The sequence below is a fragment of the Mugil cephalus genome, chromosome 6 (assembly GCF_022458985.1).
Source record: "Mugil cephalus isolate CIBA_MC_2020 chromosome 6, CIBA_Mcephalus_1.1, whole genome shotgun sequence".
Classification (NCBI taxonomy): Eukaryota; Metazoa; Chordata; class Actinopteri; order Mugiliformes; family Mugilidae; genus Mugil; species Mugil cephalus.
In genome coordinates this window covers 7,119,052-7,143,705 of record NC_061775.1, presented here as the reverse complement: position 1 = coordinate 7,143,705, position 24,654 = coordinate 7,119,052, and the positions used below count along the sequence as shown (strand labels likewise).

At 44.0% G+C, this 24,654-nt stretch overlaps 1 protein-coding gene across 11 annotated transcripts in view; it reads right to left on the bottom strand.

The window, feature by feature from the left end:
* The window catches only part of celf5a (cugbp, Elav-like family member 5a), a 172,238-nt gene that overhangs the window by 27,197 nt on the left and 120,387 nt on the right, over nt 1–24,654 (bottom strand). For 8 of the 11 annotated variants that reach the window (XM_047586699.1, XM_047586702.1, XM_047586700.1 and 5 more), the window contains 2 exons: nt 8,776–8,904; nt 6,310–6,389 (listed from right to left, as the gene is read on the bottom strand). In XM_047586699.1, coding sequence (XP_047442655.1) covers nt 6,310–6,389; nt 8,776–8,904 — 209 coding nt within the window. The remainder of the gene's footprint in view (nt 1–6,309; nt 6,390–8,775; nt 8,905–24,654) is intronic. The other 3 variants (XM_047586701.1, XM_047586706.1, XM_047586710.1) reach the window with 1 other exon arrangement.

The window sequence follows — 24,654 nt, the reverse complement described above, 5'->3', positions numbered from 1 at the left end:
AGAAACAAGAGGTGGAAGCAACACCTCATAAACCTAAGTCACTTCAGGGTTAAAGCATTTGCAGGTTTAGGCTTTGCGTGTTGTGTCTGTCCACCTTTCACTATATGCATCATTAACGTTATTACAAGGTTTAGCATTGGGAGAGTGCAGGAGAGGGCTGTGCAGAACCAGGATGCAAAGGAGATGAGCTAGCACTTGCTGAATATTTTACTCCCTCTCACAGTTAAAAAAAAAAAAAAAAGAAGAAGCTATTAAAGGCCTTCCATGCATGTTTCTGCTCTGCTTCTCTAATTGTTTGGAGAAGATCTGTAATCTGAGAAGATTAACTTGGAACTTTTTGCAGTCCGCCTCTCTCCCAAATAGAGCTAGACTGGAGAGTTCCTGCGTCAGTAATAGAAACAAGGTTTATTGTGAATTGACCTGTCTGGTTATATAAGAGCTTTGTGCAGTTTTCTTTCATACGCTTGCATGTATGTCCCACTCTCTTTTCCAAGGTCTATACGCTGAGACTGCCCTCCCACTGGTTCTCCTCAGGACACCTAAATCTTGCGACTTGTCGGCTAAGCGTCCGACGCCACATTTGTTTATCTCAGAGGTTTTCCCATTTAGGCCTGTCAGGATATCAGCGAGCAGAATCTCCATTGCTATAAAGAGAAGAGGACGAAGTGTGAAGTGAAAGTCTCATTAAATTTTTAAGCTGCCGAGTATGAGCAGAATCCCCCTGCCGGGCGGCTCCCAGCTGCCTGAGAGCCACTGAAGGAAGGGGAGTTAAACAGGGAGGATAAAAAGGCACTACAGAGATTTAGAACCAAAAGGAAAGTCCGCCTCTTTATGGCTCCTTCTCGTTGCCAAGGAGGGTTGTGTTGGTGCCTGTCCAAGTTGCACACTCTCATGTGGATAAGGGAGATAAAGCTTCACACCTAGCTTTACAGTATATATTTTGCTTTTTGTGTTTTAAGTTAAGACATATGCCTTTTTTGGAAGAGTGCAGAAAAGTTAGAAAAGGGCCGGTTCTCTTTCCTGCATGTGAAAACTAACTTCCCATGGAAATGTTTGGCTTTTCTGATGTACTTGAACAAGGCTGCCGTCCGTCCTCTGTAGTACACATATATTGTAGGTGGAAGACTTTTCAACATCACAAGAAAAACAAGCTTTTTCAAAGTTTTTTTTCCCAACAAAACTACGTAGAGAATATTTTTTTATGAAGAAGCTAGTATTGTCATTATTAGCAAAAAGAACTTCTTCAAAGTGTCATTTTCTGTGTCTGGCATTTTTCCCCCCACTCTTTATGCAAAATTCTTTCAGTAGAGTTTACTGTTTCAAATCTGCCCATAACATTTCAATGGGATTCAATTCTGGGCTTTTACTAGACCATTTCATAACTCTTCATTTCTTATTCTTTAGCCATTCCGTGGTGGATTTGCTGGTGTGTTCAGGATTATTATCCTCTTGAAAGGTCCACTTCCAGTTCAGTCTTAACTTCCAAACAGATGGCTTTACATTATCTTCAAGCACTCTTTGATACGATGCAGAATTCATGCTTGAATCAATGACTGCAAGCTATCCAGTCCCAGAGGCAGCGAGGCAACTCCAAACCATAACATTTCCATGGCCATGCTCCACGGCTGCTATGAGATTCTTCTCCTGTAAAGCTGTCTTTGGTCTGCACCATTGCACCACTGTTAGCGTGGCCAAACAACTTTAGCTTTTATTCATCTGTCCAGACCACATAACACCACAAGTCCTTGGTATAATGTTTTCCATATGGGTCTTTTCCTATATGTTCCTCATAAAATTGTAGTTTTGCTTCTTTTTGGTTATCCTGTAACGCCTCCCATGCAGATCACATGTGTGCACTTTCATTCTGATTTCAGATCATGTGCATTGAAAGCCACAGTTTTGCTAGAGCATAAGTCTTCAAGAGGGTAGTCGCAGAGGTACTGCACTCAGAGGGTCGCAAAAGTTTAGGTTGATTAGATACTTTGTATATATATTTTTTTTAACCCCTAACCCCAACCCTTTTCCTCCACAAATTTGAATTTCTTTAAATACACGTTAACATGAATCCAACGAATTTTAGAGACATAATCTTTCAGTCAACATGGTTTCATACAGAGTGCCACACTAGCCCAGACCTGTCAATCTAAGCCTCCTGTACACAGTAGGACCCGCCCCCATCACTGCTGTGCTGATCATGATTCCACGTATTACACACTGACTGTCAGGTTCCCCTGAGCCTATTTAGTCCCCACTTTGGTATGCAGTTACACGGCCGCCCTACCGTTGCACATGAAATAAAAAAAAAAAACAATATTTGAACCTTTGTTCATATATAATAATAACAATAATAATGCAAATTTATAAATAGCACTAGGCCGAGTTTAACTTAGATAGTAGGTAGGGGGTCCCTACTTAATCGCTCCATCAGTTTGTGGATCCTTGGAATGACTGTGATCAAACAATGTGGAGATCTTTCAAGTCTCTTGCAAGCCTCATATGCACCCATAACCCTTTTCTGAAAGCATTTGAAAGTTCTTCATGAGGATGCCCCACACTTCAATAACAAGGAGAACAATCCCCCACAAGGAGGCCCCACATGTCCCGAGACTCTCGATTGCCCCGAAGCAAAAACAATTATTAAGATTTGCTGTCTTTCTGATCTTGTGTTATTTCAGCATCCACGCAGCATTCTGAAACCCCTCAGCTTAGACAGTCAGACTTGGTCAGAACCTTTTGTTATCATATAATGAGGCTTAAATTAGCATTTAGAAAACACACAATTATTGTAACATCTGAAAAATACAGTTCAATCATTTTAAAAAGAATTATTGGAACATAATGAAACTTACATTTATTTAATGAGCAGAACTCTTTCATCACTGTAAATAAAGTACTGCATCTGAAGAAGCTCCTCCTCAACATAATGCAACACATACTTAACCCGTGCCTTAATTTGCATAGTGGCATTCTGTGATTATTTTTCTAATACGTCATTACTGTGTATCACACCAACCCACAAGCAGAAATACATATCCACCTTGTGCTTGGTTTTTAAAATAATGTATGACTGTAATCAGTTAGCTTATTAGAATGTAAATTTCCTGGTTATATACCACTGACCTAACTCATGGATATGAAATCAGGACATTAATTACTGAGCAGCATTATGGATCTATCACCCCTCATGTGATCCTGCATTGCCTGCCTTTTTATTTTGCTTTTATTTAAGGCAAAAAAAATGTAAAAACGTGACTTTCACACTGAAACAATGTGCCTTATTGAGGATCACATCCTGGCACTCTCGGCACTTACGTGCGTGTGTTCCCTGTCTGTAGTAATCGAGAAGATTCGACTGCTGACGGATCCCATTTTGATGATTTTCAGCCTCCTTTTTTCTTCTCCTCGTCACTCACAATCATCTCGCTCTCTCTTCTAAGCAAGCTTCACCTCATTTGCTTTCCTTTGTCGTGTGCTTATCCTTCCATCATCCTGCTCTATCTGGGTCCCTGTGTCAGCTGAAACTGCCTCAAACTCAGCAAGTGAAAAACTCAGCACGGCTCTACGGACCTGACCCACACCCCCCTCCCTCGTCTCTGTGTAATTCTGCACCGGGACTCGCTTCCGACACGGCCCCGCTGAATCCCCGCAATTTGCTCGACAGCTCTAGTTTTTAAATGTTTAATTGAGCCACTCGTACGCTGAAGTGTAGCAGTGTGTGCGTGTGTCTGTGAACATGATAGCTAATGATGCCAAAGGGACGACGGTGGAGTGTGTCTTAAAATGTGACGGGATAGGATGTGATGGGGATCCAGCAGAGGTCTTTTATGTGACCTTCTGATACAGTTACATTTTTCAAACTTGAACTAAATCATTGTGCATTGTTTCATAGCTATGGGTAAATATTTTTTTCATTTGCTGCTGTTTGGTTGTTTGAGTTGCAGCCTGTTTTTATACAGCCTGTACATATCTGCAGCGTTGAGTATGTAGTGCATGAGTTCTCTGTTCCCATCACATGTATTCAGGTCAAGAATGTAGATTTTATTGTTGCAAGCAACACTTTCAATTGTGTTTTTATTAGTGACGTCATCAGCAACTAGTGTGTGTCGACCGGACTTTCATCACACAACAGTCGACAGACAGACGCTGACCAACATTCCCGTGCGCGCACCTTTTTCCTGCATCTTTTCTGTCATTTCTAGCTCACTGATAGAACACATACAAAATGCCCAGTCGCACTCTACATGAATGAATAACACAAATGTATTCAGCTCAAGTCCTCCGAGCTGGAAAATAAGATCAGTCAGGGAGCCTTTGACCCTACTCCGTGCCTGTGCGAGCGTGTGACAGTGAAACAGTGAGTGGGGCAATATAGAACGAGTGGGTGAGCTCATGCGTGCTAAACACAAAGTGCTGTTTGTAGATGTTTATGTATGCACACACGTATTCGCGTACATGTGAGTGCACTCCCATGTAAACTAAGAAGCAGGCGTTCGTGCTTTGGGCTACCGGCAGCAGATCTATCAAACCCCCCTGGTTAGTCGCACTGTTAATATTTGGTGCATTTCAACACCTCCGTCGCCACTGCTGCTGGCTCGGCTTTATTTATGGTCATCTGTTCGACTCTCTCCACCAATCACAGCGTTGGCTTGGTAGCAAATAACCAGGCAGACCATAGATCTGCTGGTTCAATTTGTCTTTTTTCATCAGAACATTTTTATCATGCTGGAGATATAGACATAAGACGACTGCTTTCATCATCTAGAAGATATTGATACACCCTGTATTGTATTGTAGCTGTCCGTGGTTTTTATTTATTTATTTTCCTTCTCCATGTATGGCCTTTCATCCAGCCCGCAATGAAAAATGCATGTATTCTTCAATTGATATGTTTTTTACATGACTTCTTTTCAAGTGTGTCTCAAATACAATCAAAACGAGCTCCACTGGACACACAGGATGTACGGTCCGCGGTTCTTTCCAGGATCTCCGCTCCACTGATGGACAGTTCGCTCTGAATAGCACTGTCCTGCTGAGGCATAATAGTCCGCCGGTGCTCCGCTAATCTCTGCAAGGCAGGCACACTGTGCCCTCTCCTCCAGGAGCCACAGGATATGAGATGCTGATCAGATTTCTATAATCAATTTACCAGAGCAGGAGGTATAAATCCTGTCCATTCACTCATTCTCCCTCTGCCCCCATCTCTCTCTCTGTCTCTCACACTCTCTCTCTCTCTCTCTCTCCAACTCTTCCTCCCCACCCTTCGGCACCCTGCTTATAGTTAGATGAATAATTCAGCAGCCAATGTGGTGAAAGGTGGAGTAAACAAGTCTATTGCCTAATATCCCGAGAGGCTGCCAAAGAGAGACGAGCCAGGGCAGAGAGCTAGCAGAGATAGAGGGATGGAGCAACGCAGTGAGAGGGTATCTATGGAGAACGGACATCCAGAGCCTCTCCTCATGACCTGCAGTCATTTGCACTTAGATTGACTCAGAGTTTGCGCCAAAATGGCTCCGCTGGCTTCTGGTAGTTCTGTCTGCTTCCCTCTCTTGAGCCGCACATTGGCAGCCATTAATAATGAAATCACACAGTGAAACACAACACCTGTGAGGTAGGGTGGGTGAGAGTTCAGGGTCCCTGCCTCTCTGAGACGAGAGTTCCCAAACCGAAGAAAAAAAAAAAAAAAAGAGGATAAAAGTGGAGTATACTTCAGTCTACTGTATAATACAAGACGTGGCTCTCTGTTTGCTCGCCGAATGTCATGGAGAATAACTCCGTTCAGGTTTGGAGTGCAGGGTATAAGTTGACCGCACCTAAGCACGGAGCACATACAAATAAGCCGAACAGCTTTTTGTGCTCACAGTAAATCTAATGCAGAGAGAATTCAGAGGACACTGTGTGCTGACATAACGAGCAAATGTAATCTCACACTGGAGTTATATTCACTGATTATGCGGGCAGAACTACTGATTGATGACTCACCCAGAATTCAATTATCACTCTAAACAGTTTTATCTGGAAATTAGATTAGGATTTTTTTTTTACCATGTTAATTAAAGAGGCAGGCAAAAAGCTATTTCTGGTCGTATCTGTTTTTTAAAGCCGCGATATTTATGAGGACGGTCGCACTTTCTATAAGTCGATTAAACCTTGACGTTCGGGTGAGTTCAAAACTAATAGTTTACAGTTCCGAACCGAGAGAAGCAGATAGCACTTAACTATTGGGAGATGGAGACGGTGTGTATGTGCTGTGAATGCGACATGGTGTGTGTGTTGTGTGCTTTTGTATGTGAAGGAGAGAGCTGTACTCACTGGCATGGTCTGGCTGCCGTGGAGGGCACTGATTGCAGACTGAGCCTCAGTGTGTGTGGAGAACTTAACGAAGGCGCAACCTGAAGGAGAGAACAGAGGCACGTCAGACACACACACAAGTGTACACACACACGTAAGTGTACACACACACGCACGCACATGCGTACGTACGTGTAAATATACAGTATATATAGCAGATGAAGTACGTCATCTCTAGTCAATCAAGCGAGCATCAAAAAGCCCACTGTAAATTAATTAAAAACGTTGAATTATATCTGACACCGCTGAAATCACTGTGCAGCGAGAGGCTCTCGTTGCACAGTGGGCCGCTCCACTCCAGGCATTAGGCAGGCAGACAAGCAGGCAGAAGCTGCGGGCTAAACATTGCACTGATGAAGCAGAAAAGCATGCTATTTAGCACCACATGCCTGTCTGTGCATATTAAATACTAGCTAAACTGGCCAAACTCACACAGAATTACCGTTTGGGGGCTATTGTCGCTCAAACAGGAAGCTTTGTGGACATGAAAAAAAAAAAAGAGTCTGGACAGAAACCGCAGAGCTCTTCGCTATGATGTCCTTGAGGATGGGACGGCTAGATGGAGTCAGAACAAGTTTGATTGCGTTTCTGAAACATATCCAAGTTAGTTTCATTTTCACTCCAAATATTTAAATATTATGCTACATCTGTTTACTGTGTATCTAGGCGTCCTCCTGGATGATAGAGACCACTGCGACGCATGAACTTCCACTAAATAATAAATGAACATATACATGCTCTCGGGGATACATGTGTTCGCAGTCCATTACTCGTTCAGGTCTTTGGAGTTGGTGCATCAAGACTAACAAGGCCACCAGGAACCAGAAGGAAAAGAGAACGACATGAACTCAGAAACCGAACGTGTGGCAGCGAGGAAGCGGCACAATCCGCCGAGACCTCATTTCCTCTTATAATTATACCCCATTTCCCCTAATTTAATTTCATTTTAAGTCTCTTTTTTGATTTTTTTTTTTAATCTTTCATGCATTCTTCTTATCATCTATCGTGCCTGACCCGGCTGCCCTGCCATTCTTCCTCTCTTAATGGGCTCACCCCTGTGGACGCTGTCAAACTATTGCCCCCCCGCTGAGATTCGGCTAGAAAAGAGCAAGAGCTCGCGATGGCTCGAACAAGGACTTCGGTGCAGTCGAACACACCACCATAATTGCACCTTTAACTGAATATAATCTGCGAGCCAAGCGTTGCCTGTGCCTTTTTTTAATTAAACCGAATATGTTTGTTAATATGAAATTGAGACTGCGGAACAGCTGCTTCAAAGCGTGAAAGATTTACAACGATTCTGTGCAAACAGGATTTTGTGGTTTCTAAATTCAGAACAGATATTTTATGAGATTGTCTAAAAATATATAATTGAATACGCCATAATAAATATCTTAACAAACTAACACAGACACCCATCAACAGACAACTATGAGTTACATAGTAATATTTGGAGTGTAATGCTTCGAGCCATTCAGCCCAGACAGTTGACTTAGATAGAGCACAAATATTGCGCAGCCACTTAAGTGGAATGCAACTCCCCTCCGCTGTCCTCATCCTCACAGTGGGGACACTTGAATTGTTTTGACATCCATCTTTTCTTTCTCCATCCTCCAAACCACTGCAGAGTCAGAACGCTCTGTCTTCAAACCCCCTCAGATATCATTCCATGACAATTTCCATAAGCGCTGACCGGGGAATAGGCTTTAGAAACATGAAAAACAACTAGTTCCTTTGCTCTTTGCAGCATGTCAAAGGAAATTGATGTCTCTAAAAGTTTCGGCTTCCTCAAAAAGGCCTGCATGATATCACCGTCACAGCACCCCAGATGCAGTGAAGGCCGGGATCCATAGGAAGAAAATGCTTCGGATTAATGCTGTAAAATAACAATGGCTGGGAGGAATATTGATTATGGAAATTTAACCGCTGATTTTTTAAATAAATGTCAGCATTTTAAACTTACACGCTCTTTTTATAATCACTTTAAGTGTTTATTATATGGGATATACAGGCTTGTACACTCCATGTAGCGTAAATGGAAAAATGTTTTATGATCTGCCTTTGAATTTAATCACGGATCACCTCTCTATCTACAACACATCCATGATTTTATTAAAATATCATATCACACTGGGTTGGAGGTTTAGTGTCCCAAAAATAACACTACAATCTGAACCAAAGGGACAAAGTCAGACCACCTAACTATCTACTTAGCGTCTCTCTTAGTCCCTACCAGATAATGTCAGACATCAGTCAAACAGTATTTGATACAACACTGTGAACTTCTTTGTCACCGCTTGAAGCCGTTTCGCACATCAAACCGCGGAGCGTTCAGATATTTGTAACGATGCATATCGACACTCACTCACGCTGTCATTTCTCTGTCAGGGACTCAAATAAGGCTGTCAACTGCACCACGGCTCCTACCTTTGCTGTTTCCGTCAGGACCTCTTAGGACCGTGCACTCCTCGATGACGCCGTAGGGCTCGAAGAGGCGGTACACGTCCTCCTCGGTCTGTTGTTTGTTCAGCATCCCAACAAACAGCTTCCTGTCTTCTGAAACAAAAACAAGAGATAAAGGGTTACACTATAACTTTGACCGCAATTGCGAATCCAGTCCGGGTAAAATACATTGGCGAAACATCGTGGCTGTTGGCGGGATAGCAATTTAAAAAGGACTCTTGTTTTTTTCCACGGAAACAAACACGGATCCTTGGCATAGCACAAGAACTGTCTAGTTTATTTAGTGCCAGCTCGGCTGGAGTCATATTATATTATCTCTTTTCCAGGACTGATCATTTTAAATCTCCAGGATAAGTGGGTTTAGTCCCATATGGGCACATACACTGTGGCTGCTGGGTGGAAGTGAGTGGTCATTGGCTGGAAAGAAGAAAGGACAGAAATGGTAGACTAATGAAGAGGGTTCTCAAATGCACACACACACAAAGGCACGGAGACCCAAGACAATGAGCGAGTCTTTGGTCCTTTAAAAGCACCAGGGGCTCCAGGCGGCTCCAGCCTCCTACACACCACACTGTACTGGCTGCAAACTCTGTTCTTCCTTACCCCTTACTTACTCCCTCAACTCTCCCTTTATTCATCCATCTCGTCCCTCTGCTTTCCTTTTTCTCGCGCTGATTCTACATTTTTGCCCCTCATTCTTTTTCAACTGCCTCCCTCCCTCTTTTCCTCTCTTTATCTCTCTCTTACTCTACTAATTGCTGCTGATCCAGTATTTTTTGTGTAGCCAGAGAAATATTTCAGCGCGCTCTTCAGTGAACAATGGCGCGTCTCTCCGGTGAGCAACGAAGGCTGGGAGACACGCCATGAATAACGCTGACTTTTCAATAGATACCCTGTATGCTATTGAGTCCTGTTAAATGCTGTGGGATCTGATCTTTACCTTGACCTGACACATTGTGTTTACTGATGTACTCTGGCCTTGTATGATTAATGCTAAGGTGCGGTGTGTCTCTGCTGGTAGCGGGAGCACTAAAACCTTCCCTTTATACAGATTGTTTCTCCAACTCTGACCTGTGAAGTCGCAGCGGGGAGGCTGAGTGAGAGACAGGGCTAGCGGCCGCTGCTGCGGAGACGTTGGGAGCAGCATAAATCTCTGCCAGAGGTATTGCCCCGTGTCAGGGTGACCTGTGACGACTACCGAGTGTGTCGTATTGTTGTCGTCCCCTGACCCAGACACAGGCCGATACCCACATTCCCACAGTGTGGCATGGCGGAGAATGCATGTGGACACGGCACCCAGCTAGGGTTTCAGCACTCAGCACAACCAATGATGCACCTTTAAAATAATCACCCGTGTCAGAGCGTTGTCTAGGGAGGGGCGTCCCTGGTGCTGGGTCCTTATTGCAAGTGGCAGGATCAGAGGCTATGTATCAAAATGGAAGTGATGCAATGTGACATCTGTCAGGGTGGATTGGAGAGCATTTATCTGCAAAAAAAGGAAAGCCCTGAACTGGAAAATGAAAGGCCAAGATGGTCCTTCCTTTTGCTGGAGGGGGAATATAAATTCTGAGGTTGGATCGGGGAGATGAGTCAAGGGTGGGGGGTTGGGCTCGGCTGCACAAATTTCCCTGAATGCCGCCAGACAACATCTCGTACAGTGGGGGAGCGAGCACACGGAAGCACACATTCCACCGCAGCCGACGTTCGGCATCCTGTTGTCCATACTTTGACGGTAACTTTGCTCTTCAAGTAGCTAAAGCTGGTCTGACAAGTACTGAATTAATGCATGACCTTGATGATCAGTCTCATGTGAGCCGCACTCCGCTTTACACAGCTTACATGTGGCATGTGTTCAAATAAGACTCTTGACTCATCCTTCAGTTAGAAGATGGATGACTGGGTAGTTACCCTCAGCTGAACAGAAATAACATTTATAAGACTTGTATCACTTATCTTATGTATCACAAACTATACGTAATACTGGTTCGCAGTGAGCTACACGCTCTGGGGTTGTGTTCAGTCTCTCTTTGTACTAATCTGAAACACATGCAGGTGGTGACTGCAGAGAAGAAAAGGTGTGACATTATATCATTTTTTTTTTTTATTCTCACAGCATTTAGTAGTTCTTCGTGTGTGACTGAGAGAGAGACGGAGCACGCGTTCGACGACGTAAATGTGCTCTGAAAACAAGCTAACAACGCATGAAAACAGATCATCCAGGAGATCTGTTCCACCGTCTAGGATTCTGCTCTGGCTGCTCTCAACTAAAACGCTCCATTGGGAATTCAGGTCTTGTGTTCATCGCCAATAGAAACATTATCTCATTTATCTACAACACTGCAGCACAGGCAGTGTGCAAACAGACACAAACAGAGTGCAAAGCACCTACAGCCATTTACACATTTCTGACAGAATTAGAGGGGGAGGAGGGGGGTGAACAGGGGACAAAGGCAGGGAGGAAAAAAATTACATGCAGAAACTAAGATACCCTGATACAGAGGATTAGAGATGACAGCTCTCCCACCATGACCACACACACAGGACACACATGAGTGCATGCCCCACTGTTAACTATCTTGTAACAGCATATTGACTTTTTTCAGTGACAACACCTTAACCTTCGTTAGCGCAGCTAACCGCTATTGTCGTTAGCTTTCAGCCGCTAACTGCAGCTGCACTACCCTCTCAGCGCCGCGGGCTTTGTTCATTTATCCGTTTTGTGTTGTGCTGCTGCTAATTGATAAGCTGCTGCTAGCAGCGACTGCAGCTCCTGCTAATGGCTGGCTTAGCATCCACTGCTGCATGACAAGCTGCACACACACATATAATCTTGTTTCCTCCAGTCCACTCCGTTGCAAAACTTAAAACATACCTTATGAGGCCGGTCCAAAGCAAAGTCTTAGGTCCAAGGTCAGCGTGCGTTCTTGCACTGATTTCAAAATTTGGATCTTTATCGTGATATAAATTTACTGGGCAGCAACCTTTGACAGAAACCAGGACTCGCTAGACCATGGTCGGCTGCATTCAGTCAGGAGTACTCATCCATCACTTTTTGATTTTCGCCGTGTAAAATGCAAGGTCTTTCTCAAAGGATGTTGCTTTGAGCTGGACCATTAAGCCCGCATTCTTCACAACGCGAAGAATGTTTGTGACTGGATAAGGTTTTTATTAAACGGTCGGTCACACGCAGCCACGAAACATTCTGCTGTGCGGAAAGGTTAAAACATAATTATCAACAAATGCTGTTTGGGGTGCCTATTTTCTCTTTTGCCGCCTTCAAAAACAGGTGCCTCATCTTTCTGTTACAGCTTTTCACCTGTGGTAAATGGCTCCTACCTTTCAGATTAATAGAAAACAAAACGATAAATCATGCGTTTTCCAACACAGCGCGGGCAACGTGAACATTATGCTCCATAGTTTTTAAGATGAATTATCATCACCTAAACAATTCAGGGGTCCAATACGGAGCAGCGGGTTTTTCGGTGAAAACGGTGCTGCATGCTGGTATTAGGATGCATTTACTGCTCACTGTGGCAGAGCACTGTACGCAACTTCATTGTGACGCGCCACTGGTGTCCGGAAATTCACCCACCCATCATGTTTAATTTACTCTGAGATACTAAACAGATGCTTGTTTGGAATAAATGCATCGGAAATTAAACTCCAGAGTAATGAATTGGCAGTGCGCTGCCTGGTTATACATATTGGAGATTTCTAGGTCCATTTGAAGCCTTTGTAATCAATATAAGCTGCTCAATATAAGCGTGCTGGACCTGTGTGAACTTGCGAGAGCCAATGCGCTGAGGCAAATTAAATTAGTGATATTCCACATCTCACTTCTTCATGCTGTAGTCCGGCCGCTACAGGACGTGCATGACAAACAACACCAGAATACACTGGAGGTATGAAGGATCTCCTGTTCACGCTGTGCGCCTGCACCGTTTGCACCGCAGTCCAGGACAGAGACTCATTACAGAACGACCCATGATCACACTGTAGGCTGCTGATGATTTTGACATTGAATAGAAACGGGGCAGAGTTTTGGGAGCTACGGGGGAAAGAATCAGGGGAGATATAGAGAGCGAATGAGCGAATGAGGGAAGGGGAGACGGGGAGAGGGGAATGTGTGGGAGAGCGAGAACGATGTGCCCAAACTGTAAGTTGCTGTGCATACAGTCCTGCAGTCCTTGATAAGCCAGGATGGATGAAAGCGGCACACCATTGGAGTTGGTAAATCATTGTCAGCGGTGGGGAGGATGAGGAAAGGGAAGGAAACTGAGAAGGGGAGGGGTGGGAATGGGGGTGAAGGGTGGAAGGAAAGCATACCAACAGCTTTAGGTTCTCTCTGGTTTTCAAATTTCCCTTCTCTGTCTGTCTATTTCTCAATCGTTGCAACAGCGAGGGAGCGGGGATGGAGGGAGCGAGGGAGAAACTGTGACAGAAGGAGAGCGTGTGCTATAGAGAAAAAGTACTTGTCAGAAGGATGGCAAGGTTGCTATGACAACTACTTATACAGCAGGCTGTCAGTCATGTTTCAGTGGAGTTTGGAGAGGAGGAGATGAATGAAGGGGGGGAGAGGAGTCGGGGGGCGGTGGAAGAGGGTCATTTCTCCATCTGTCTGCCGAGCCAGAGTGTAAATTTGACTGTCAGGCTTGCAGATAAGGACAAATTATGAACAATATTAGCCGGCTGATAAAAGGGAACAATAATGAATGGATAAATATATTAAAACCAAATGAGATAGCATCCAGGCAGAAACAGGGGCCTGGAGAAGCCATCCAGGTTTTCTCATTTGGAAGGGGAGATAAGAGCCTGAGAGAGGCCGTGGAGGGGAAGGATCCACCGTATTAGAGCGAGCTACTGCGGCATACTTCCCCGTCAAAAGAAAGAATCAGAATCACTTTGTAGCGGGAATACCAGACATTGTGGCTTCCTCTCCCTCCTTCACGAGCCTATTATACTTCTCCAGCGAGCAGGATGCCACACAATAACAGTGTCAGCATGTGTTCAAGCATAAAAAAATACAGACAGAATGGAATGAAATTAATTAACCCTGAGAGATCACAGTGCTTAGCCAGTGGAATTTAATCCAATTTATTACATATAGGGGTCTAACTAGAGTTGTGTTTGAATTAATGAGATGTTGTGTATGGATGCGTGCATGCGAGCGTACATGTACAGCATATAGGATGCGCGCCGCGCGGTGGATAGGTGTGCTGAGGGCAAAGTGAGGATCAGCCCTCGAAGTGGCAGAGACCGGCGAGGGAGGGAGCCCGAGGTTTGGCACAGCCTTAGGGTGAGAAAACCCTGCCAAATTAACTCCTGAATAATGAGCCTTTTATGTGCTGCATTATCACCAGAGAAAGAATGGCCACATATTTTGTCATAACGCTGGAGCCGCTTCAGACGGGAACCCGGCCTTGTGCGTTATTTTTTCGCAGGCACAACCTTCAGCCGGCGAAGGAGTGAATGCGGGTTGATGGAATAGTTTGTTTACCGATTTCGAAAGTAAATTAGCGCTCCTGCATGTGTGCATTGTATCTGCAGCTGTCTTTTGAAGTTTGCATGCTAACCCACTGAGTTGACAGCACAAACCATACGGCCTACCCTGCACCCGCCCTAATGAGGCAGCTTATTAGCGCTGCTTCCCTCACAAGTTCAGAGATGTTGCTTGGAAACAGCGCTGAAAAGAAAACAATACTGCGGTTCTCAGTAAAAAGGAAATCAAACCCGGTGCTCACTGATAAGCAATTTCAACACATCTAATGAAACATATATGCCCGAATAAAGAATGAAAAACAGAACTGGCTGCCAATGTAATTAACTATATTACGTTAAATGTGTTATATTTCATTGTGATGCTTGCCCAGGTTGCCTATATTATCCATACACTCAGCCTGAGCGAGCGTCTAACAGCTCCTATGGTTACACCGCCTTGATGTTATGTCACAGTTACATCATGTTAGTGTCAAGGCTGCTCATTGGTAGTTTAGCTGCGACCCATAAAAGTAATCGTTTAAAATGCCGTGCAGCACCACACGCATGGGGGACGGATCCCAGCTCACTGCTTCCACATACATGTAAACGCGCATAAACATACTAACACAGCACAACTCTTGAATATGTAACGGGGTGGGAAATATGGGAAGCTACACACAAAGTGTGCAAATGATACAAATATATACATACTATCGAAGGCAAAGGGAAAAAAAACAGCTTTTAAACCCAAGCAACTGTATCAACAGAGCAGCTGATGCTGTGCTGTATACATTTACGCGTACGGTACGAGGAAGCAAGGCCCATTCCACAAACAAACGTCACTGCAGCGAGTGGGAGGTTGTGATTGGTAACCGTTGCATCACAAGCCCTATAGCGTGTTAATCAGGCCAGAGAGCTTAAGATCAAACTGCAGCGCTACCCGAAGAGCAGCCTCACAGGAAGAGAGCTTCTGCATTCCAACCATACACATGTCCTCCGCGCACGCCAAACGAGTCGATTCCATCCCAGTGGGGTTTTGGAGGCCAGTGATCATGAATTCATTTCGCGCCGCCGGCAGAAACGATGATGGATATTGCATATGACACCTGAAAGGCTCGCCCGCGCATCTGCGCGTGGTCGGGCCACACGCGCACGCCGGTGTTTGTGCGCAAACACGCGAAACTGCACATGCGGCACATGCGGCACATGTGGCACATGCAGCACATGCAGGACCTCCGGTGTGTCACTCAATATTCTCCAAAGATCTGCAAGGATTAAATGCATCAGAGCGATCAAATGGCTGCTCTGTTCGCTGCTGCTGGCTGGGGGATTTCAGCTGCATCGTGGCCCCACGCTGGAAGCCTTGAACATACAATTACAGGCCTCTGACTCGGTTCCCTCTCTTCTAAATGCTCCATCTAAAACCTCTGAGGTGTGTAACTGCTGGCGAGCATGTGTGTTTTGTGCGTTGGCGCTTTCTGTACAGTTACAGTCGGCTCATCGCCGGGTTGACAGCTCACACTCCCTCCTCAGAACGGAGCGGCTGAAAGGGAGAGGAATAGAACGAGAAATTGCTTAAAATATTTTATCTCTGCCATATACGTCTCAGCAAATTTACACTCAATATGATAACAAATGTGAAATATTACTCACAGCTTTGTGTCGACTTCAGTGCATTACGGCTGCGCTCATAAATCCCGAAACTGCTGCGCAACGTGTATGCGTCGCTACTGTATATAAACATTTACAATATGGTGGTGCTATTTATATTGTCTGCCTTCATAATGCCATCTGAAGGGCATTTTGGCATCCTTTAGGTTATGGATTTTCTCCTCCACATTTCCCCCCCATCCCCCTTTATTGCCATTCTTCTTTCCCCATCCAGATTGTGTTTCCATACAGTAGAACGGGCCTTTTTACCTTTGGCAGTATTTAACACAGCACTAGCCTGTTTCTTAATTATTTTCTCATCGCTCCGCTGACACTGATTCATGAGGGTAACGTTGGACACACCCTCTTGGCCGGCCCTCTCAACCAACCCCCACCTCCCATCCCCTACGCACAGTTCCTCTCAGTTTCCTTCCTCTTTCCTACAGTAGAGACTCTACATTGTATGTAGACAAATGCTCATTCCATCCTCTGATTTTTGGGGGGCTCCCATTCTGCCTCAGCGTCTCCCCTCTTATGCTTATATTACCTTGTGGTCATCTAGAAGGAGTTACCTTCATTAGGCTTCCATGGTTGTCCTCAAGTAATTTCCACCTTCTCATATCAAGGGGCAAAATGTACCACAGCAAGAGGTAAAAAAAAAAAGCACCGTGCTCTATCCTATATCAGTGTTGTCTCACCTTCCACGTCCCTGAACAGCTGCAACGCTTGAAACAAATATAAACCGATGCCGGCATAAAAACCTCTGTCTGATAAAGGTTTGACAGCCAGACAAAGAAGGGAGGTGTGAGATAATGCCAAAGGTTTATGGCGCTACCTCTCAAGACTGTGGACAGCGAAACAGAAATGTAAAGGTAAAGTAAGTCAAAAAGGAATGATGACAGAGATGATGCGGGGAAACGCTTGCGCGTGTGCGATAGAGAGGGAAATGAACAGGCGGCAGCTTAGGAGATAGAGAGCGAGGGGGCCATGCCCAGCTCCAGCTCAAGAGAGAGAGGGAGGATGTACCAGAATATGGGCTATCTTTCTGAAGCTTTGTCTGCAAGAGCAACTGAGCTGGCAGATGACTCTGCTACACATGGACAAAAGAGGCTTACAGGCCACCCTGCATGTCAGCTTTCCCCCCAGCCAGGAGTGTGAGAGCTGTAGGGGAATATAGGGTGCACTCAAGCACTCACCTGACTAGACCTACGGAGACCTTGGACAAAGTGGATTCAGATTCGCTCTATATGTACAGTACGTGACACCATGCGGGAGCTTCAGATTGCATAAACCCCAGTTCAGTGCGGAGCAATTCTTTACTCTGATGAAAAAAAAACAAAAAAACTGCAGTGTTAACAGTTATGAGATGGGGAGGGGAGGTGGAGGTGGAGGTGATGTATGAGGTAAAGTTGCAAATACATAAATAAATACATAAGCCCTAAAGCATGTGAGTGGTGCACTTTTATTTCCTACTACTTTCTACTTTTCTATATTATTAGTTGGAGATGATTCTTCACAGGAGTCACGATGCTAAACTTGGAGCCGCGTGCTTTTTTTTTTTTTTGAACGCATGGCCTCTGTAGTGCTGATGTGACTGCAGGGAGAGAGCCTAACCCTGTCAGTCACACTGACAGCCAAGCTGTCTTATCTGCTCTCCATTGGTGATGGTGCACTTTAATTAGACTAGAAGGTCAATCAGCACCTTTTTACAGTGTGTGATTGCACTAAGAGCATTTCATAATTCAGGACAGTCGTAGTGATTTGTGGGCCTGAGGCAAGCATGTGTGTGAGACTCCCATGCTCTCTGTTCTCATTTTTTATCCCCACTTGTCTGAATAACCGCGCTGAAACATTTTTGCGGAGCGCTGCATTACTGCTCTAATGAACTGGTTTCCACCACACATCCTATACATTACAACTTCGCGGAGAAGAAACGCAGCGACTTTTCGCTATCACCACCACGGATGCAAGAACATCATGTAGGTCCTGACATAAAAATGTGACAATCTGAAAAAAATAAACACACTGACAATAGTATCTTTTGTTATCAGCATAAGAGGAAAATGTTTGCCAGCAGCAGCAATATCACAAAGGAAAACAAAATGCGTTGCCATCATCATTACAGCTAATGCTACAGGAAGAGGCGCCGTCGCATGTTTGGGAGCAGGCTGTTCTTTTTGCAACACATTTGTAAGAATAATTCACCGTAGAGAAAAAAATAATTTGCTACCTTTGACAACATGTGCTTTCTTTCCCTCTTCCATTTTTATTTTCTCTGCCCTGCTCGGATAAATGCGTTTCAATTTGATCACGCAAACCGTTGTGAGAAAACACTGCCATCAACAACCAAATTAGCTAATATGAATGAATGAATACTGCGGTAAGCAAAAATTGCATTGTGCGAGACGGTAAGACTTGTTTTGCATTTTGTGTGTGTGTGTGTGTCAAGAGTGACCACACAACCTTCTACGTTATCCGCGCGCTCACTGCAGGAATGGCCGGCTCCCTCCGCCTCCCTCCTCAGCATCCAGTCGCCCTGACAGCCCATTTGTTTTCATTTCCACGACATTTTGCTTGATATCTAATGAAATAAACGTCTATATATTGAACAAATCATCAAGAGGGAGGGGAGGGCATTATTCATCAGATGTCAGCTGCATTTTTGAGTCGCTGTTTTACTTCACGCATCAGATTTATTGGATTTGTTTATTGTCACAGTGGATCATTTCGGGCCCTGGGTTGCACGGAAACGTGTCACTCCGCGTTCTTTAAGGCTAACTCACTTTTTGATTGTGTGAGATGGGCGTTTCTATACATCTAGGATTATGATAGATATGAGGTAGTGGGGGAATCTGGACCTGTCAAGCTAGTACCTAATAGCATTAGGCTGCAAAAAGACGGACTTTTCTCTTTCCCCAGCTTAGACTAAACTATCAGACAGATGGCCTTTTCCTCCAGCCCTATCTCTTCTTAGCTCACTGACAAACCTTACAGTAAGCATTTTAATTCCCTCTGACCTTTACTGATCTCACCCAGGCAGTTTTGCCCGTTGCTTAGGGCCAAAACAAAAAGAAATTTAAATTTCAGCTCAGAATAATTTAAGATGATCCTCTCTGTGCAGGGAGCCTCAACTATTTTTTAGTTCGGGTGCTGCCAACGGACTAGACGGACTCTCTGTGAGAGTGCTCTATTTCTCTCTTGCCTATAGGATTATATGATCACATACACTGCGAGTGTGTGAGAGGAGGGAAGACGGGAGAGTGAGGGACCGTGTCGTCCCTAATACTCATATATACTGTATGTACGAATGAGGACACACACACAGACACGCGCTGGCACACAAGCACGGGGGTGCTCCGACTCCAGCACACGGAGCACCAGAGGGCTTTGTGTGCAAGGCTGAGAAATGCCATGTCAGCACGCACCACATGGAAGTTTAGAGGGGAGGAAAAAGCTAAATAGTGTAAAAAAAAAAAAAAGGGAGTGTGTGATGAAAAATGCATGGAGGGGAGAGGGGGACAGTGGCTCCCTGTACACAGCTGTCTGCTAGGAAGCTCCTGTGGATCTTTATACTCTTAGTCCGGTTGCCTTTACTGACAGCGCTGCTTCGCTGACTGACCACACACCTCTAAACAGATGACAGATACAAGGTTAAAATAAAAAAAATAAATAAATAAAAATACAGTGCACACACACGTATGTGCACAGATGCAAAAAATCCTCGGTGCTTTCAGACTGCAGGAACATTCTGATAGTTCCTTCTTGCAGTTTGAGAAAGTGTCCCCTTTTTTTGTGCTCATTAACTTTAAATTCTCAGTACAAAGTGAGGTAAGAGGTAATTTCATAGCTTTTATATTTCCATACTTTTGGCAGCTTTAGTTACTTTGGAAATTTTAATTAGTAATAAAAAAAAACAACATTTTAAACGAAAATCATGTGATGAGACTGAACTGAGCAGGACTGAAGCCAGTTCCACATTTACTGATGTGATGAACACATTAATGGATGACTACATAACCAAATCCAACACTTAAAAATATGCTGCCATGATGTCGCTTCTTCACAGTTTCGTTCTTGAGATGGTTTATAGCACTTTTTTAGCCCTGTGAACAGGTCTGCTTGCTGTGTAGCAACGTCTTGACTTTGCACCCAAACAGTTGACCAACCTTTGATTTATTACAGCGGAGGAAGTAATTCTTAAGTGAAAAGAGGAAGCCAAAAGCTGTGAATCAAACGAAACTTTAAAAATAATAAAAACACACTATTAAATCACAGAGATGTCGATTCACACAGGAATAGCATTGTCACGGGGCCTCACCGTTAGAAGAAACTGGGTGGGTAAATTGTGGTGTTATTGTTGCTTTAGATGGAGGCGATTTACATGGGATCAAGATTACAGCCAACCTCAGCAATTACTGCAAGTTAATAGAGGTCCCCAGGTAAAACTAGACCCGTCCAAACAGGGCTTTTCAGATTTAGGTGAAATTTCCTGTTATGTTACCTTGGCATTCCTGTTGGTGGTGGTGCAAAAAACAGAAACAAAAAGCCCTTGTTCTCAGTGGTAAATCCCAGAAGGCAGTTACCCACAGAACTTCTCAGAACAGTTTGTTTCGAAACACTGACCGTATAGAAACTTCATCACCCCCCAGGACGCCCGAAGAAGAACGGTTTTTGAAGATTAACGTGATTGACGCCGGCCGTTGCCATCCTGGCTGGGCCTCCTCACTCCACATTAATTCAAAAAGGGGCAAAGAGGTGGATAGCGAGCGGAACCGAAGCAGGAACGTAGCACTGAGGCTGACAGCTATAGCGCCAATAAGTCACTCGCAGAGGAAACGCCCTAAATTATGCATTTAACAGGCGAATTATAAAAAATATCCCTCCTCATACAGTTGCCATAAATAAGGGAAATTATCTATAGAGGCTAAAACTGTTTCTGCAGCTTGGTCAGAAAACACAATTTTAGATGAAAGAAGAAAAATATCCACAGTGAATATATTGACCGTTCATAATGCAATACTGCTCAAGGAACACTATTACTACAGGTCCATGTTAGCCGTCCTGTCTAACATTAACTTAACATGTAGTATAAACTAAAATTTTGAAAAAAATCCCTTTATTAGAAAGCATCAAACTGTTAAAAACAAACAACACTATGATCATTTAAAGTGTGCTCAGACGATTTTCAGAGCTAAAGCAGCCACAGGGGAAAGTAAGAAAAAGCGAGACGGTGAAGCAAGAAGTCTAAAAGGTGTCGCTTTAAGGCAAACCAACATGTGATAAACATTCACAGTACTCCTGCAACACATTTTCACTTTGCTTGATTGTTAAACCTGTAGGCTGTCAATCCAGACTCAGGCGCTGGCTATAATCAAAGAAGCACTATTCTGCTCCATTCTCCTAGACAACCTTCAACGAGACTCCTTAATCACAGTGTAGAGGTGATGTAAGGATAGAGAAACACAGGCAATTAGACACCTGCTGAACAGCTCAATTAATTTCTAGACCACAAGCCATCTTGTCGAACAGTACCTTAACGGATTTCACTCACGCAAGGATGTGTCAGTAAACATGACAACACTGAGTATTCACCTAATAATTGGAACAAAAAAATGCCTCACGTAGCCACATTAGTCAGAACAGACCGGCATGATTGGAAGGAAATTTTACTGTCAATGTTTGATCGCATCGCTTTTCTCCACCCCAAAATGGTCCAAAATGACTGGTTTCTAGGAGTTGACACAAATATGGAAGTAAAATAGTGTTAGCAAAGAAAGCAAGTGTTTGAAAGGATGAAGGACAAAGGAACTCTAATCTAATAAGACATGAACTTGTTTTTTAAAGCAGTTCATTACAGCTTGAGCTGTGCATGCTCGTAAGGCAGCACCATGCTGTTTGTGTTATGTGCTAGATGTGTGTTCATGATATTCCACACTCATGTTGTGTTACAATATGGTTTTAATCCGCGCTCAATATGCAGTTTATCAACTACCTTCACTGTGGGGGCCGGGTCTTTAGAGAAATGACCGATGAGTCCGAGGTCAGAGAGGAGGGGTGTCTGCATCTAAAATACTTCAACCGCCGCTGTAAGTGTGACCCGGTGTATTTAAGGATTATCTGAAATTGGTTTAGCTAATTCATCATTTGGAGGGGCGGTTGCTTTGCCGCTGATTAGTTATTGTACACACTTGTCAATTAAGAATCCCTGGAGAGTCTGTCCCATGAGGACAGAAGCCGACTTTGAGCGCATACTCAGAGGAAAAGACAAGGGAAAGGAGAAAGGCAGGTAGTAAGAGAGAGGAGTGTGAAAAGGGAAGGAAGACAAGGAGAGAAAGAACTAATTCTGTTCTGAAATCAGTCTTGTGCTATGTTTAAAAGTGATTGTCGCCCTGTAAATACTAGGGGATGGGCTCAAAGCAAATGAAAGAATTAAGGCCGCTGAATATTGTTCTTGTTTGTTTGCGGAGGTGGATGTTGTGTGGGCCAGAGGTGGTTATGGATGTTGTGAATTAGAAGAATCAATGTGTGAGCCTTTACACAAAGAGGCCAAGTGGAGGCCATCGTATTGACCTCTCCACGGGTTTCCATTCCCATAGTTACTGTTGCTACGATACCGGGATCGGCTCACCATGATATAAATGGCCAAACACAGAAACCCTGGTCAAACCCTGTCAGAGAGAGACAGTTAATAGATACTGTAGGTAGCGCCCCTCATATTTAAACGTACTTGTAGCGCGTAAAGGAGACGTTCTGCTGTGTATTTATTAACACGTTTCCAACATATGATTTTAATTACTCTTCCCCCAGCCGTTGTTGTTGTTGTTGTTTTCAGCTCTACTGTGAGGTAAACATCTGAGTCAACAAACTATTATTTTTGGTTTATTCAGCACTGAAGAAGCATTTCTCTGTTGCCCATAATTAATTTATAAAGTGCTTTTCTGGTTAATCCAGCAGCCCATGGGGAAGTGTGTGAGACAATGTGCCAATTTTATCTAAAATATATAGAGGAAACACGCACTTACTGAACAAAAATAGGCTTTTCAAACCTGCTTCTAGAAAAACATTTTAGGGGAAATACAGAACCTCTGGGAAGGACAAACATAATGACATGAGTGAGTTGAAAATGGCTGGCAGGTGCAAGTTTAAAAATAATATTAATAAAAATAATCTGCGTGTTGAGTTGTGCTGATTTTACTTTCAGCAGTAGTTCTTGGTCCTGCGATGGGTGAGCAGTAGAGGTGAAGCCCTACCTCTTCTTGTGGCACCATGGGGGACCTTGTCCATTTATCCATTTCAAGTACTTGCTACATACTTTAGATTTGATCGGTTTGACTCTGAGGCACAGACTGTGGAGGACGGTCATTTGCATATTTGGATCAACAGCATACTTCATAACGACCGCAGAGTGCATCCTGGGATACCTGCCTGTTCCAAGCACACACAAGTTATCGTATGGTCAATAAAACAAGCAGGGCAAGCACACAGCTGGTGTTGCGTCCACCAATGGGAGGGCTAAGTCTAAACCGCGGCTCCTCCCCAACTATAACCAACCAATCACATTCATTCTGTGGGTTTGTTTATAATGTATTGGATCGTTGGAAACTCATCCCTCTCTGGAAAGCTTCAGGACTCTGGAGCTACATCAATTATTTTTTTATATCGGTCTTAGTTTTCCTTTTGAAGAATTAACAAACTTGGATTCTAACAAACTCCATCTTAGTTTGGGAAATGTATGTACAGTAGTAAATACATTCTGGCATGAGTTAAAAGGAATTTATACCTCTGTGGGACTAGATGCCGTAATGTGTGCACGTAGCCTACAACGGGTGCAAGCCATTCATAACTCAGTCTGGCTCAGTGCTGTCTTTTTTTTGCCGGTCTTGTTCATTTTTGTATCTACTTCCAGCTTCACTTTAAACAATGGCCACTGAGACGTTCACCGAGATTTTGCCAAAATCGCGATTGTATCTCTGAACCTCCTCAGTTAACCTTCGTTCCTCAGCGTGTTCCATCTTTATTGATCCAAAACAATCAATCTCAAAACTGCGTAGATGGAGAAAAGTCATCAATACCAATCACAGCTTGTGTATGATGTGGGCAGTCGCTGTAGCTACGGCATCAAACTAACGCAGGAGCCTAAACCACGTATTGCACCTATGAAAAGATCATTTTCAAGTTAAAACTGTTTGCCGAAAGAAGAACCATACTTTAGTTTTATCATCGCATTCTTACAAAACTAGTGAAAAAGCATGAAAGGAGGGAATAATCAGGACTGTTCTCTGCTGTCTGACTTGAGCCGAGAGCAGTCACCCTGGTGGGGGGAAAAAAGTTTCCGTACTTTTAAATACCCTGGTAAAACCTCTGCAAACGTTTTAACTGAAAAGTGCAGGTGCTACTAATAACACTAACAAGTCCTGCGGTTGCGTGGGGTGGATTTTCCTCAGCTGCGGGGGGAGAGGTGGGGCAGACCGGTTCAGGGAGCAGTGCCAGGGTGGGTTGATTGAAACAGCTGCTGTGCATTGTCTGATCAGCTCTCTCCGTCTCTTCTGCGGGAGCGTGCCCGGAATTTCACTCTCTGTACCAGTCAGCTCCCTACACCTGGCGGACGCAGGCATGGCTAGATTGCATAGCATTTCCAGAACAGAAGTCTTATTTTACCGAGTGTCACCTCCGAAGGCACTTTAGAAGTTAAAGTCAATAAATTTTATTTTTACA